Source organism: Macrobrachium rosenbergii, chromosome 47, assembly GCF_040412425.1.
Source record: "Macrobrachium rosenbergii isolate ZJJX-2024 chromosome 47, ASM4041242v1, whole genome shotgun sequence".
Taxonomy (NCBI): domain Eukaryota; kingdom Metazoa; phylum Arthropoda; class Malacostraca; order Decapoda; family Palaemonidae; genus Macrobrachium; species Macrobrachium rosenbergii.
Window position 1 is genome coordinate 28,520,185 of NC_089787.1, and position 15,439 is coordinate 28,535,623.

The 15,439-nt window shown below is 38.0% G+C and overlaps 1 protein-coding gene across 14 annotated transcripts in view; it reads right to left on the reverse strand.

Annotated features, from left to right (window-relative positions):
* The window catches only part of Shab (Shaker cognate b), a 469,591-nt gene that overhangs the window by 93,390 nt on the left and 360,762 nt on the right, over window positions 1-15,439 (reverse strand). For all 14 annotated transcript variants that reach the window (XM_067090474.1, XM_067090483.1, XM_067090478.1 and 11 more), the window contains one exon: window positions 15,306-15,439. This exon is cut by the window's right edge and continues 667 nt beyond it. In XM_067090474.1, coding sequence (XP_066946575.1) covers window positions 15,306-15,439 — 134 coding nt within the window. The remainder of the gene's footprint in view (window positions 1-15,305) is intronic.

Genomic DNA, 15,439 nt, shown 5'->3' on the forward strand with positions numbered 1-15,439 from the left:
ATTATTTTGAATAAATAAAAATTTAATGGGCGGAGGATTATGTCAGTCCTAACATCAAAATAGCATCTTTTCACAAATCATAAATAATATTTATAGTATATATAATAAATTGTATATATATATAATTTATGGGATTTAGCCTTACACTTATATCTCTCTTAACAACAAAATAGTATCTTTTCATAAATCCTAACTATAATAAATACACACATATATATATAAATATATATATATATATATATATATATATATATATATATATATATATATATATATATATATATATATATATATATATATATATATATACACACGAACATACACAATGGAAGAGGGAGTCACTAAACTAATATATTTATGTTTTAAACAAAAAAAAAAAAAAAATAAAATAAAAGAAATAACACACCAATCGCGCAAGCCGAAAACCATCCGGTCTCTTTACTACGTCCCAAAGAAACAAAATCTATGAACGCGGGAGCCGTAAAATTCCTTCGAGAATTCCCAAAGTCCGGAAGGAGGGAGAATTCATCGCATTTAAAGTTGCAGAGTTGCAAAGAAATAGGAGGAGGGAAAAAATATACAGCCGCGGCGATGTTCGGAGACGCGCCTAGTATCCTTCCAAAACTCTGGAGGAAATCCTAAAAAGGATAAGATAGGATAGTACGGAGTCAGTGGCTGTATGTCTTTATCACCCCATATATATATATATATATATATATATATGTTTCTGTACATACACACAGATATATATATATATATATATATATATATATATACATATATGTACTGTATATATATATATATATATATATATATATATATATATATATATATATATATATATATACATAGACATATATATTATATACATTACAGAAAGTTACTTAGATCGATAATTTGCATAAATAAAAACTAGAAATAAATTAATTTTCTTATGAAACAAAGTTTAGAGCAATAAACATCACTATTGAGACAGCTCAATAAACAAAACTTCGTCTGAACGAGGAAGATATAGCGTCTTTTCCCTTGTAGTAAAACCTGCCAAATAGCGTTATGTCTTCTAAGACGGATTCTCTCTGACAGATTGAGATTCCCCGTACGAGGAAAAAATATCACGGAGTTTTACCATGTCACTTTTAACAGAGCAAGATAAATTAAACGGAGATATTCATATGTTATGGAAAAAAATCAGTGCTAAAGTATATGAATAACTAAAGTTTATAACCCTAACCTTATCTATTTTTTATAGAAATTGTTTTACAGAAATTATTTTCATAAAAAATTATGAAGAACTCTCAGGCAAATTTCTACTAAATTTTGCAGATCGTGTTTTTCGCCATCTCCTTAAGACAGCCTCCTCAATGCGCCACAACTGGCATACAAAAGTACTCCTACTTTAGCGTCATAAATTCACTTCTGGTCCAGAATTTCAATTGAAAAATATCCCTTACTTGAAACATCCTATCCTTTGTGACAATCCTAGCCTAAGAAGGATTTATTTTGACGACGCACTCCATTTTATCAAGGAAAAAATAAACAGCCCATATTCGAGGGCATTCACGAAATCCTACAACCAAATACATAAGAGGATATCCGAGAGAGAGAGAGAGAGAGAGAGAGAGAGAGAGAGAGAGAGAGAGAGAGAGAGAGAGAGAGAGAGAGAGAGGGGGGGTTTAAGGATTCAAATCCCCAGATCGAAGGGAAGGAGAGGAATGGGAATGTACTTGGGGGGAGGAGTATTAAATCCCTTCACATATCTCTCTCTCTCTGTAAGGGCCACCCCCTCCCTTCCCCCTCCTTTTCCCCCCCTCCCCCTCTTCCTTTACATTCCTAGAGATTCGGCCGCCTCCCCCAATCCTCTTAGATTTGATTGGGTATTGGCATGTTATCATTCCCCTACAAGTCGAGGTTACATAGGGATAATGCTAATAAGAGGCGCTCATCTCTCGAGGGGCTTACGGTAAAATCATTATTATATTTTCGTTTGGAAATGATCGAGAAGAAGAAGAGGAGGTGTAGGAGATTTGGGAAAGAATGTCAGTTTTTTCAGGGTTTTGTTCATAAGGAAAGTTATATATATATATTTTTAGTGTAATATATAATACTGTGCATAATTATTATAACATATAACTGACTATATAGAGTTTCGCAGCCCACAGAGGAGAGACACGAATTAAAATTCTTGGACCCATTCAGAAATGACATGTCTTCATGTCACTGAAAACAAATATATTATATGTCAATGAACTGATTAATCCCAGCCAAATTTCTTCAAGACCTTTAAATGAAAAGAAAAAATTAAAAACGACCCCACACACCAACGGAGTCCTGGCTCTGAACACAAGAGACAGAACCCAAACCCCAAAGCACAGAAACACCAAGGTCAAAATGTGGCACCATCTTTTCCCGCATTTCGAGGCGCGCCATTCCTTCGGCATTTTATTTTCCTCCGGATCCTGCGTCGTCCGAAACAGTCCCTAAGCGTCCTGCGTGTCCTATATATACCATAAGACTTTTTTTTTTTTTTTGGGGGTACTCTAACCTTGGGACAGTGCGTTTGTGCTTCAGTGAAGCGACGTCAGCCCCGGATGATAAAAGTCTCCAATGAGACCTCGTAAATATTCAGCGGCTATACGCCTTCTGCTCTCTCCGGAAAATGGTCTTGGCGAAGTGGGAAGAAAGGGATGGTCTCCCCCACCTCCCCAACACACTTCCTCCCAATGGGAAGAAGACTAGACTACAATGGTCTGAGAAGGAAAACTCGGCAGGAAGAAAACTACATGAGAATGGTTTGGGAAGAGATACGCCAGAGAGCAGAGAGAAAAGGAGTTAAACAGTGCACAGTATTCAGTGACAATATAGTTTTCCAACAATGCCCTTTCCGAGGTGGGAAGAGAAGAGACTGGAAAGAGAAGATCGTGGTGGGAAGATTAAGCAAGTATCAGCCAAAACGCTATTTCCGAAGGAGGATGGAAGGCGACTCTCAGAGAGAGAGAGAGAGAGAGAGAGAGAGAGAGAGAGAGAGAGAGAGAGAGAGAGAGAGAGAGAGAGAGAGAGAGAGAGAGAGTATGCTCTTTCAAAAGGAGGAAGAGAGGCAACTCTCAAAGAGAGAGAGAGAGAGAGAGAGAGAGAGAGAGAGAGAGAGAGAGAGAGAGAGAAGGCAGTACATGCTATTTCCGAAAAAGGAAAAAACACGACTTTCCGAGAGAGAGAGAGAGAGAGAGAGAGAGAGAGAGAGAGAGAGAGAGAGAGAGAGAGACGTGAGTAAATAAATCACTACTACAACAGCAAAAGGGGGGTGTAGGGGGGATGCGCCCCCTATATATATCCAGGCGAAATGGAAGGAACATGTTTCTTTCATAGCCATCATGACAAAGCGATAGGAGGACTGAAAGTTTTTTTTTTCCTTTTAATATAATGAGATATGGAAGGCGCCAACTTCTGCTACAGCCTAAGGCATATTCTGTAGAACTGCGGCGTATGGATACATTCATGTAGTCACTTATGTTTGTTTATGCATTTAGTTTGAAACTGTTTAATAGGGAATACGTATCATGAATATACAGTGTTTGTTTGTTTGTTTGTTTCAGGATCTAGTCCGAAATGGTTTATTATAAAATACATAACATGTATACACCGTCTGTTTAGACCGCGAATATAATCCAGGTTTGTATATATGTAAACTTTCCGCAATTTTTTTTATGTCTACATACATAAAAAAAGGGAAAATCTACAAAACTCAAAAACAAAAAAGTTAAAACCTAAATAGATCAACTTAATGACAGATTGTCGTCCTCTTAAAAACAATATGGAACAAGAATGATATATATCACATTTAATGTGAATATATAAGGGAAACGGCAGCCTTCAAAAAAGAGAGAGAGAAAAAAAAAAAAAGATTTTCCCCATTTCAAATTTCCTGCTCACAATCCTAATCTTTTTCTTCCAACAATATTTTGTTGGTTTATCTGGGCTTATGCTTAGATAAGAGCGTAATGCTTCCAGAGAAAATAAGCACACACACATTCATTTAGTTACAAGCATGGTGTGTGTGTGTGTGTGTGTGTGTGTGTGTGTGAGCGTGTGGAAGCATTCCATGATCATCTCATCTATGTCGAGTAACTGTTTCTGATCACAGAAGACTATTAGTTTTGTTCTTTGTCAGGGCAGCAATTAGAACACCAACCCCCCCTCCCTCCTCCGTCCTCCACACCCCCAACCCCAAAACGGCCAACGGTTCCAAGCTCGAGACGAGACGCGAGGGCAAATTGTTATTTAAAAGGAACGAAACCACAACCAATAACGCCCGCCAATGGCGAACGCATCCACGTGGTTTTAATTACGTTCAATTTCGAATGGAATCTCCCTCGTTCAATTTCACACGAAGCAGAAGAGAAGAAAGGGAATTATCTGCAACCAGACATCTGCAGCACCACGGAACGCTAATCTATTTCAAATCGCTTGGGACAAGACCCTTTTGCATATCGCAAAACAATAACGAGAGATGAGAAGACAAAGAAAGGTAATTAAGTTGTCGTAATTATTACTGTTATTGTTATTGTTTTGCAGAGGGGTGTTGGTGAGACTACAAGGAATGGGTAAGTCAATGATTCACCGCAAAGGAATTTCTCTGTTTATTTAGGTAATCTTCAAATCTATTTAGTCACCGTAAAATTTCTTTGATTTATGTAGGTATGTATTTGAGGATTTTGTGACTAACTTCATTATTCAAATAATTCAAAACAGCTGAACACCAGCTACGCTCTCTTTTACTACCACCAAAAAAGGCCTCAAAGCCTTAGAAACCGAATAGAATATCTGGGAAAACAAGTGTTAGCCTTTCCTAAATCTTTGCCTGTCAACTTCCAAACCAGTTTTTCCCTCGACTAATACTTCAGAAAATTATAAATTCCCACCGTTTCATATAATAGTATTCACAATCATTCATGGTCAATTTCAAGCCTTATTCTTTAATAACATAAAGATGGCTGAAATCAGACTGTGCAATGAAAAATTACCAGTACAAAAGTCGACATTTTTCAACCTCCTTAAAATGCACTAACATAAATCATACTTCCGACCTCGTAAAGGTTCTGACTATGACATGCTACTTGGACATGTCGAACTCAAGCTCTTATCAGCTGTCAGAACCAACAACCAATAGGGCTCCTTAATATGATGGACAAGGAAAACCATTATTCCCAATTCAATCAAATACCAACTTCGAGGTTTACCAGGTCACAAAACCGAATGACTTCTGTTTAAATTGGGGAACACAATCTCTTAAACAATACTTGAAAGGTTTGATTTGATTTTGTCTTATGGGAAATTTGGCTGTAAGGCCACGCACTGGGGCATTTTCAGTGCTGTTGGTGAAAAAGAGGAGTTGGACATCAAGATGGAAGGAAGGAATTGGGAACAGAGGCAAAATAAAAGGTTTAAAAGGTTAAAAACTTGGTGAAGCTGGGGGGGGGGGAGGAGACACTGGAAACGACTCTTAGTAATGCCTACAGTGCACCACACGAGGTACACTGACGGCACTTACTTACAGGAAGACTAGAGAGGTGACAAGCTAAATATATAATTTTCTCTTGGAGAGCATTTCCATTCAACGAATATTCTTAGCCCTTTCATTTCTCCCCTTCAAAAGAGACTTTAAAATTATATAGGGGCGCTTTTTATTACTTCACCTTTGAAAGATAAGGAAAAAAAAAACACTTACACCTGTAAGTCTAAATCGACTCCAAAAAATCCAAATAACTTTGCATCCACTCTCGCTCCAATGTCTAGCCACCAAAATGGCCGCCTCTCCCACCCCCAACACCCTCCCACATCAATCCTAGGACCATCCTCTACGATTCCATGACCCACTCAATAATCATGATATATGAATTCCCCAGGGGTACACAGATCTACTGGATTCCCCCGAGGAACATCAGCCGTCAACTCCCCTTTCAGCCGATCTTCCTAAGTGGATGTTTTCCATGTGGATGGGCGCCAAGTTCCCAAAGCCTCATCGGATAAACGACAGATACTGATCTCCAATGTCAATTGGGCCCTTTGCAGAGAGAGAGAGAGAGAGAGAGAGAGAGAGAGAGAGAGAGAGTGTACTATGACCTTTGACCATGGTGGTTCCACTCTTATAGTATAACATAGTGGTTATATTCAGAGAGAGAGAGAGAGAGAGAGAGTGTACTTTGACCTTTGACCATGGTGGTTCCACTCTTATAGTATAACATAGTGGTTATATTCAGAGAGAGAGAGAGACAGAGAGAGAGTGTACTTTGACCTTTGACCATGGTGGTTCCACTCTTATAGTATATCATAGTGGTTATATTCAGAGAGAGAGAGACAGAGAGAGAGAGTGTACTTTGACCTTTGACCATGGTGGTTCCACTCTTATAGTATAACATAGTGGTTATATTCAGAGAGAGAGAGAGAGAGAGAGAGAGGACGGGGGGATGGAACGCAAAATAACACATGAGATCTGTCACATTTAATCATTATCTCTCTCTCTCTCTCTCTCTCTCTCTCTCTCTCTCTCTCTCTCTCTCTCTCTCTCTCTCTCTCTCTCATGACTAAAGTTGTCCTGAGCACTAATCAGAACTGGAATTTGAAAATAAACAAGCATGGTTTCTGTATCTGTTAATGCATAAATCTGAATAAACATAACACGTAATTATGTATACATCTGTACACGTTAGTGAGCTACACATACTTATGCACAATGAAAATACATATATTTCATGAAAATACACGGTTTTTTCATTCATTCACGATTCCATTACTTTAAAAAGGCTGAAACAAGGAGAGGAAGACAGAATCTCTATGACACATTTACTTGTACTGGCATGTTTGTATTGCATAAATGTAAGCATTTACATGTTTATTGCATGGACATACAAACATACATTTTCTCAATGGGCCAAACTTGCGCACCCACCTTAGGAAGAAAGAACCTCAAATGTATATTTACCTGTACTGGCATGTCTGTACTGTATAAATACCAGTATTTACATGTTTACTTCAAGGTCACATAAACATGCATTTTCACAGAAAGAACTTCAAATACACATTTAAATGTACTGGCGAGATTGTACTGCATAAACGTAAGCATTTACATGTTTATTGTCAGGACACACAAACATGCATTTTCACAACGTCCAAACTGGCGCATCCACCTTGACCTAGATCGTCCAACTCGAGAAGGGGGCCTCCTGGCCACCCGAGGCACACCCAAAAATTATCATTCATGAAAGATATGAATTTGATAACGGTCGGAGAAAGACGAATTCATGTTAAATGTAACAAGTATCATATCACAAATGATCGTTCATGTGCTTTCATTTTCGTTCGTTTTTCGCGTTTGATATTATCATTTTATAATGATGGATGAAAGGATACGATTTTAAAAAGGTTTCCATTAGTTTATTTTTTAATAATTCTTGATCAGAAAAATTATTTTTCCATATTTTCTTGCTGCTTTCCAGTAACGTAAAAACGATAAAATATAATGACATTGAAATTGCTAATCTTATAATTGCATTAACAATTATTTTCATCCGTTTATTATTTAATAATCATTGATCAGAAAAAATTATTTATCCAAATTTTCCTGTTGCTTTTCAATGATAAAATAAGGATAAATCAAATATAATGACCTTGAAATTGCCGCTCTTATAATTACATTAAAAATTATTTTTCAATATCTTCCCTTTATAAAGCCAAAAGGCCAGGGAGGATAAATTCCTCCTGCAACGGGTTATAAATAACAAACAAAAAATTAATAACAGAAATAAAAAAAAGAAAGAAAAAACTGCATATGAAGTAGGAGCGGCCTGTTTCTCCTAAGATGCATGAGCTGTCAGAGAAATCATGCCATAAATATATCAAACGATTATGGAGAGAGAGAGAGAGAGAGAGAGAGAGAGAGAGAGAGAGAGAGAGAGAGAGAGAGAGAGAGAGAGAGAGAGCATTAGTGCCTTCACTGCCAACTCGATTACATCAAGGAATTCGTATTCAGAATTGCCTCCTAATATTATCGATAAATATATGACATATGGTAATGATGATGATGATGAAATCATAAAAAAACTTGTTGAATTTACACACAAACAGAACTCTATAATTTAAATGTCAACCTTTTAATATTAGAAGCACTAAGACGTATATCTATTTCTGGAAGTATTTTGACATTTCGCCATGTATTAAAAAACGGAGTTGACTGACATTCATAACATAATAATTCTTCCTTTGTCTGTCTCTCCTTCAGCGACCGAAATGTATCTTTAGGAGGAGGAGGAGGAGGAGGAGGAGGAGGAGGAGGAGGAGGAGGAGGAGGAGGAGGAGGAGGAGGAGGAGGAGGAGGAGGAGGAGGTCACAAACCCTCTGTATAATTACAGAAACTCAAATGCAAAAATGTTATTTTTTATCTGTCAGATTTTCGTTTGTGTTCATTTTGTATTTTCGGGCATTTCTCTTTTCCCAGTTTTACCGTAAAATAGTAAAATAACTAAAGTATCAGCTCCAAGCTCACAGACATACGCACACACGCCCTCTGTACCCAAACGATTATATATACCCATATGGAATGCTGTCATCTTTCATCGGCAGAATTCTCTATCTACAAAAGAGACCAAGTGGCCACCGATATATGGGCTATAACATTAGCCATCGTTCCTTTGCAAATATCGCTGTATGAAGGCGTAATGGGCTGTAACAAAATGCTTCTCTCGTAGATGAAAGGATTTTGCTGAGGGGGGGGGGTAAGGTACTCGGGGTAGGGGAACTTGCCCTGAGATAACACTTACAAGGAATGTAATTAATCATATATATTTATAAAGGTATCTAATATAAATAGACTTCATACGGGTAAAAACACGTATGTGATATATGCTTACATAGGTATCTAGGTATAAATACGCTACGCGTAAAAATACTGGGATATACTGTGTATATTATATATATTACACGTGTGAGTGAGCATATGTGAGTGTAAACTTTCTTTTGTATTTACTGTATAATGTACATTCTTGAATAACTGACGAAACTCGTTTACGCTAAATACAACGCACCCCGATATTCACTGTATTATAACGCACTCTTTATACGCAACAGGAAGACTGAACGTGATAACATAGCGTTAAAACCTGCGTATGCATAGCGGACTACGTTAAAGAACGCAACGCTCTGAAAACACTGAACACGTCTACATAAGCAAGCGAATGAACGTGACTCTAAAATAACATCATTACGTTTCTCTACGCAACAAGATAAAATATACGCAATACTCAAAATAAAATGCACACACACAAACATACATACTGCTCAAAATAAAACACACACATACGCGCACACACACACAAACGTACACAATACCACACACATACCAAGCCTACCGAAAACGCAACAATCCCCGCAAAAAAAAAAAAAAAAATTATAAAAACGGGCGCGCATTTCTGACAGCATAACTGGGCAAATGAACGCACCACTCGAGCAACGATGAAAGACCTCCTCCTCGGCCTGGTGTGCGGTGCTCGGGCGTTCATGGGCAACCTACCTCGCCCTCGAGATCCCGTGAAAATACTCCTCCAACCTCCGGTGCTTTCGCTCGAGAAACAAAAGCAGAAGACGGCTTGGTGGCTTTCCTTTTGTTCACGAGAGGTTCCTTGAGGCTTCCAGCGACGTTGAGGAGGAGGAGGAGGAGGAGGAGGAGGAGGAGGAGGAGGAGGAGGAGGAGGAAGGAGGACTTCAAAGAGTAAGGAGAGAGAGAGAGGGAGAGAGCTAGAGTGCTTTGATCATGGTGGTTTATATTCTTATAAAATTACATAGTAGTTATGTTCTGAGAGAGAGAGAGAGAGAGAGAGAGAGAGAGAGAGAGAGAGAGAGAGAGAGAGAAAGAGAACGTCTTAATTACATCCATATACATACATACTGACACAAATATATAAAATGAGTATTTATCTGAAATGCTTCCATATACGTACATACATACGTACATAAACAAGCATGAAAATATCAGCAGCTGTTTACAACAAAATATCTGTCAACAGAATCACGACGTCCAAGAGCATTACAAATCAGCGATGACGCAATGACACCCGGGGCCACACGTGCCCACATAAATACCTGCTATTTATACCCACAATGACTTTAATCAACTTTCGAACTTTTTATTTTTCACTCCTAACTGCACACTCAGGCGTTAATGGACCCAGATATAACAAAGGTGGGGAAAATCATTTTGGCCTGGCGAAAAATTCTCGAAATGCGTCTCAATGGCGTAAGTCTATCACGTGCATTCGAGGATAATTAAAGCCCTTTTACGTACGGTCTTGTTGGGAATGACTGCATGGGGAGAACTGAAAATTTGCTGTATAATTAGAAGAATGAAAGCTTTAGCTACAGGGGTGAAAAAGAATTTAAAGCAATCTTGAGTATCCTTGGTAAATCTTAAGTCCAATTACAGATGTTTTTTTTCATCTTATACAAATGACTGCAGGACGAATAAAGGCCATTATCTAGGATACGACAATAAAAAATATGGAGAGAGAGATAGAGAGAGAGAGAGAGAGAGAGAGAGAGAGAGAGAGAGAGAGAGAGAGAGAGACTCATATTCCTTTCTAAATTAATTTCCACTTATTCTAATTCACCTTTCCTCTCCTAAATTCGTAGAAAAGATGGACACCAACCACCTTTCCATGACAACCGGTACTGAGGAGTGTCCAAAGGCCATCCAGATATCAAAGCAATGAAACCATCTGAAGTGGATAAGGACCAATGCTAAAGAAAGAGCTCTAAGTCTTGAGAAACCAGACACTCCCTCCCCTCCCACGCCCGCCAAAACTACTCTACCTGATGGAGGAAAATGCTGTCATGGGTTGGGGAGGGGCAGATATCAGCAGGTGGGACGAAATAGAAAAAGAATAAAACTAGGACCAAGGGTGGTGAGTGTTGCATGTGGAAAGCCTCTCTCTCTCTCTCTCTCTCTCTCTCTCTCTCTCTCTCTCTCTCTCTATTAGGCTAATTTCATAATGCTTTTTCATATATCCAACCTCTCTCTTTTTTTTTCCCTCCTTTTCATATATTATCTATATTTATGTGTGTATATAATATATATATATACATATATATGTATATATATAATGTATATATAATTATAAATTATACTGTATATATATATATATATATATATATATATATATATATATATATATATATGTATATATATTATATATATATGTAATATACTGTATATCTATTATATATTTATAATATATATATTATATACATACATACATGTATATACATATATATTGAGTGTATATCCTTTATTTTTCTTCTCCAACACATCAGGCTTTGAAAGAATTACAACTATGAAGAGACCTATACTGAACTATTAAGGATTATTAAGTATCTCCAGAAATCCATAAATGAATTGGGATTATTTCGACCTTCTATCAAATCATATTATCTTTATTTGTATCCGAAAAGTCATTTATTTGTATATATGTGTTGTGTGTTGTACTTGCGCATATTCATTGCTTTGCTTAACTTCATTTTGTCGGGGGCGAATTTTAACATTAAACAAAACTCTTCTCCCTAAAAGGGTTACACCCTGTATTCGTGACACAATAAAAAATAAAAAAAAGTCACAAGACCTTTAGGAAAACACCTTCACAACTTACAAAAGAATCAATCTCCAGTAATTGTTAAAAACTTGTTAAAAATAACTGAAAAAAAACACGCAATATAAGAAATAAACAAACTATATCCTTATGAAAATCAAGCAATTAAACCACAACACAGACGTATTAGGAAACATATCTTCAGAAACAACAATATTTTGACAATGACCTAATCTGCCCCCACCCTTACCACCAACATCAAAGATAAGGTTATCAGGATCCAGATAATCGCTTGCTACTACGATAAGCCAAAAAGCATGTCAGGGAAAATTACAGCTCTCTCTCTCTCTCTCTCTCTCTCTCCTCACCACGCCCTCTGGACTTGGCACAAGCATGTTTCTAATCCGGGTAACGGCCTGCTTCGAACATAAATTACGAGTAAGACCTGAGAGAGAGAGAGAGAGAGAGAGAGAGAGAGAGAGAGAGAGAGAGAGAGAGAATTTGATGATTACTCATGACACGAGAACCTACAGTCGTGACAAGAGTGCGTGAATTAACAAATATTTAAAATCCGTTTGTTATGAATTATGTTCTTTTACTGTATAAATGGCATGAAAAAATGTATGAAAAATTTTATATATACATATATATATATATATATATATATATTTAATATATATATATATACATATATGTATATATAATACATACATATTTTTATATATATATATATATGTATATATGAATATATACATATATATATATATATATATATATATATATATATATATATATATAAATATAAATATATATATATATATATATAACACATCTCACTGTCATAACCAATGTCCACTTCAAACTACATGAAAACGACCAACTCTTCAAACTTCAAACTCCACAAATTTGATAAATACAGTTAACGCCAAAACACAATAAAAAAATAAAATAAAAATACAAAATAACCGACTTGGAAAACACCCAATGACATCAGCGACGGAATTCGCAATTTGTTGGAGCACTCAAACGACAGAATCCATGAAACTAGTGGGTCCTCCCCGCTCACGCCCCCCTGGCCGAGGATGGATGGGCAGTTGGGGGAAGGAAGACGGGCGTGTCATCCACTTTTGGCATCCCCATGGCAACAGACTCAAGGGGACCAGGTGGCAATTTCATGGCGATTTCCCCCTTCGAAGTATTTCGGAATCTGTTTTTGAGAATTTCGTCTTCTTTTACCCCTAATCCTCGTGATAAATTCAACGACAACAACAATAGCAATCCATCAATCATTTCAGATTGAATTCACGCCAGTAATAACATTTAAGTCTTATTTTTTTACCTGAAATATTGAAAAATGCAAAGGCCAACCGATAACATTATTACCTCGAGTTCCTTTTAAAATTTCAAAATCAACGACAACAGCAGCACTCCATCAATCATTTTAGATTGATCTCGTGTCAATAATGAAAATTTAAGCCGTTTTGTTACCTAAAAAACTGTAAAAATAAACAAAAGCACCCCAACCATCAATCAGACTATTATTTCGAGTTCCTTTTAAAACAAACTCTCTCTTCTTTTCTATTCTTACCGCAAAATCATGGACATAAACAACAGCCAAAGCTTCAATGTCTCCCGGTACTTGTGTTTCCAATCGGACAATATTTTCCTGACGTCATTTGGCTGTAGGTTTGCACCGATCGAGCCTCGTTGGAAAGGGGGAGGGGAAGGATGGGGGAAGGGATGGGAGGGGGACACGAGACCCCTCTCTCCAAACAGATCACGAGCGATAACATCGCCGATGGCTTGCTAAATTGGGCAACATAAGCTTATGGAGGCACGTGATTTTCTTTCCCCAATCATTCTCTCTTTCTCTCTCTCTCTCTCTCTCATAACCGAATCCCTTTCTCTCCTCCCCTCCTCACTCTCGCTTTCTCTTGCCAACATCTGGGTTTCCCGTTAACACTGGACAATGGCAGTCGGAAAGGTCAGGGGTCATCACCATGACGCGTTACAGGAACACCACCCACAGTCGCTACAACACCACGACCAACAGGCGCGGCTGTAGCAACACAAACTACAGTTGGATGCAGAATCATCACCACCACTCCTTTTCAAGGGTCTACGCCCCCTGATGACGGAGCAACACTACCTACAGATGAATACAGAAACATCACCATTATTCATTTTAAGGGTCTACGCCCCCTGATGACTGAGCAACACCACCTACAGTTGAATACAGAATCATCACCATCATTTCTTTTAAGGGTCTACGCCCCCTGATGACGGAGCAATACCACCTACAGTTGAATGCAGAATCATCACCATTATTCCTTTTAAGGGTGTACGCCCCCTGATGACGGAGCAACACCACCTACAGGTTAACAGATTCATCACCACCACCTCCTTTATAAGTGTCTACGCCCTCTGATGACGGAGCAACGCCACCTACAGTTGAATACAGAATCGCCAACACCTCTTTTTTAAGGGTCTGTGCCCCCAGATGACGAGGCAACACCACCAATAATTAAGGAATGACAATGCAAGCAAAGTGCTTACAGGAGGACCCATGCATAACTAAAGGGTCAAATACAGTACCTAAAGTAAACATCGAAGGACAGGTGCTACAGGAAGACAGGAAGATCCTGTCTTCCTGTAGCACCTGTTAACTACAGTCTCTATAGAGGACCCACCCTACAGGCTCCACCAAAAACCCACAAAGCTTTCCCCAATCCACCCTGGAAGAGCCAAGCATGAAAGTGGAGGACACCTCATTATGCAAAGTGAGTTACTGAAAGCCTTATTCCAGTTCTCTCATTCACAGAACTATTTTCAGAGTAAAAACCTATAAAAAAAAAAAATACGCTGAGTAAAGGAAAGAGCGGATATTCGATCCAATTCATCGTAAACCCGAGAGTTGTTTGAGTATTGCGTCATGTCCTTTTTCGACTCGCGAAGTGAATGCTTCCTTCCAACTGCCAAAAAAGATTTCCAAGTAATTAATCAAGAATAGCAAGAAAGGGATGGCTCATTACAACTGAACCCAAATTCATTAACGTGTTTTAGGAAGTTTCTGACGTCAGCGACGTATGACGTATTCAATGAATCAAATTTGGTAATTGTGATGTGAAACGAGCAATGAATTAAATTTGGCGATGTAATGGCAATAGTTTTTTCCTCATACTTCTGAGTTACCTGTGATACACAAACACACACTGTAAACTATTATTACACCCGATTATTATATGCAAGTTATTCCTAAAACTTCATCAAAGCAGTTTCCAGGTTTTGATATCATTACCGTCTGACTGTAACAAACAAATGAAGCTACATTAATATGAGAAAGGTAAAAAAAACTCTTAGAGATAAATCTGGAACACGTTAAAGAGTTCCAGAATCCAAAAGTGGAAAATAAGACCAAATTCTATATTAATCTAATCTAATCTAATAATAATAATAATAATGAATATTTCAAGTGAATTAAGTTAAAAATTTATTTGAATTTTACTTACTTATGGAACGCGTTAAAGCGTTCCAGGATTCAACAGATGGCACTGGAAAATGATTATGGAAAGCATTTTTTTAATTTTTAACGTTGAAGGATCATCTATTCTAGTGATAAGAAGGTACGGTACTTAAAGTCCTGAGAATGACTTGGCCAAGAGGTCCAGTGTAACTCACCCGGGCGGCAAGCGAGGTCTGAGGTTTCTCCAGCAGATCCCACAGGAACTTCTGGTAGGGGGCGCACCAGCCGTCGCCGAAGTCCTCCTCCTCCCGCTGGCGGAGGGACTCGGCCTCCTTCCGCATCTCCTCGT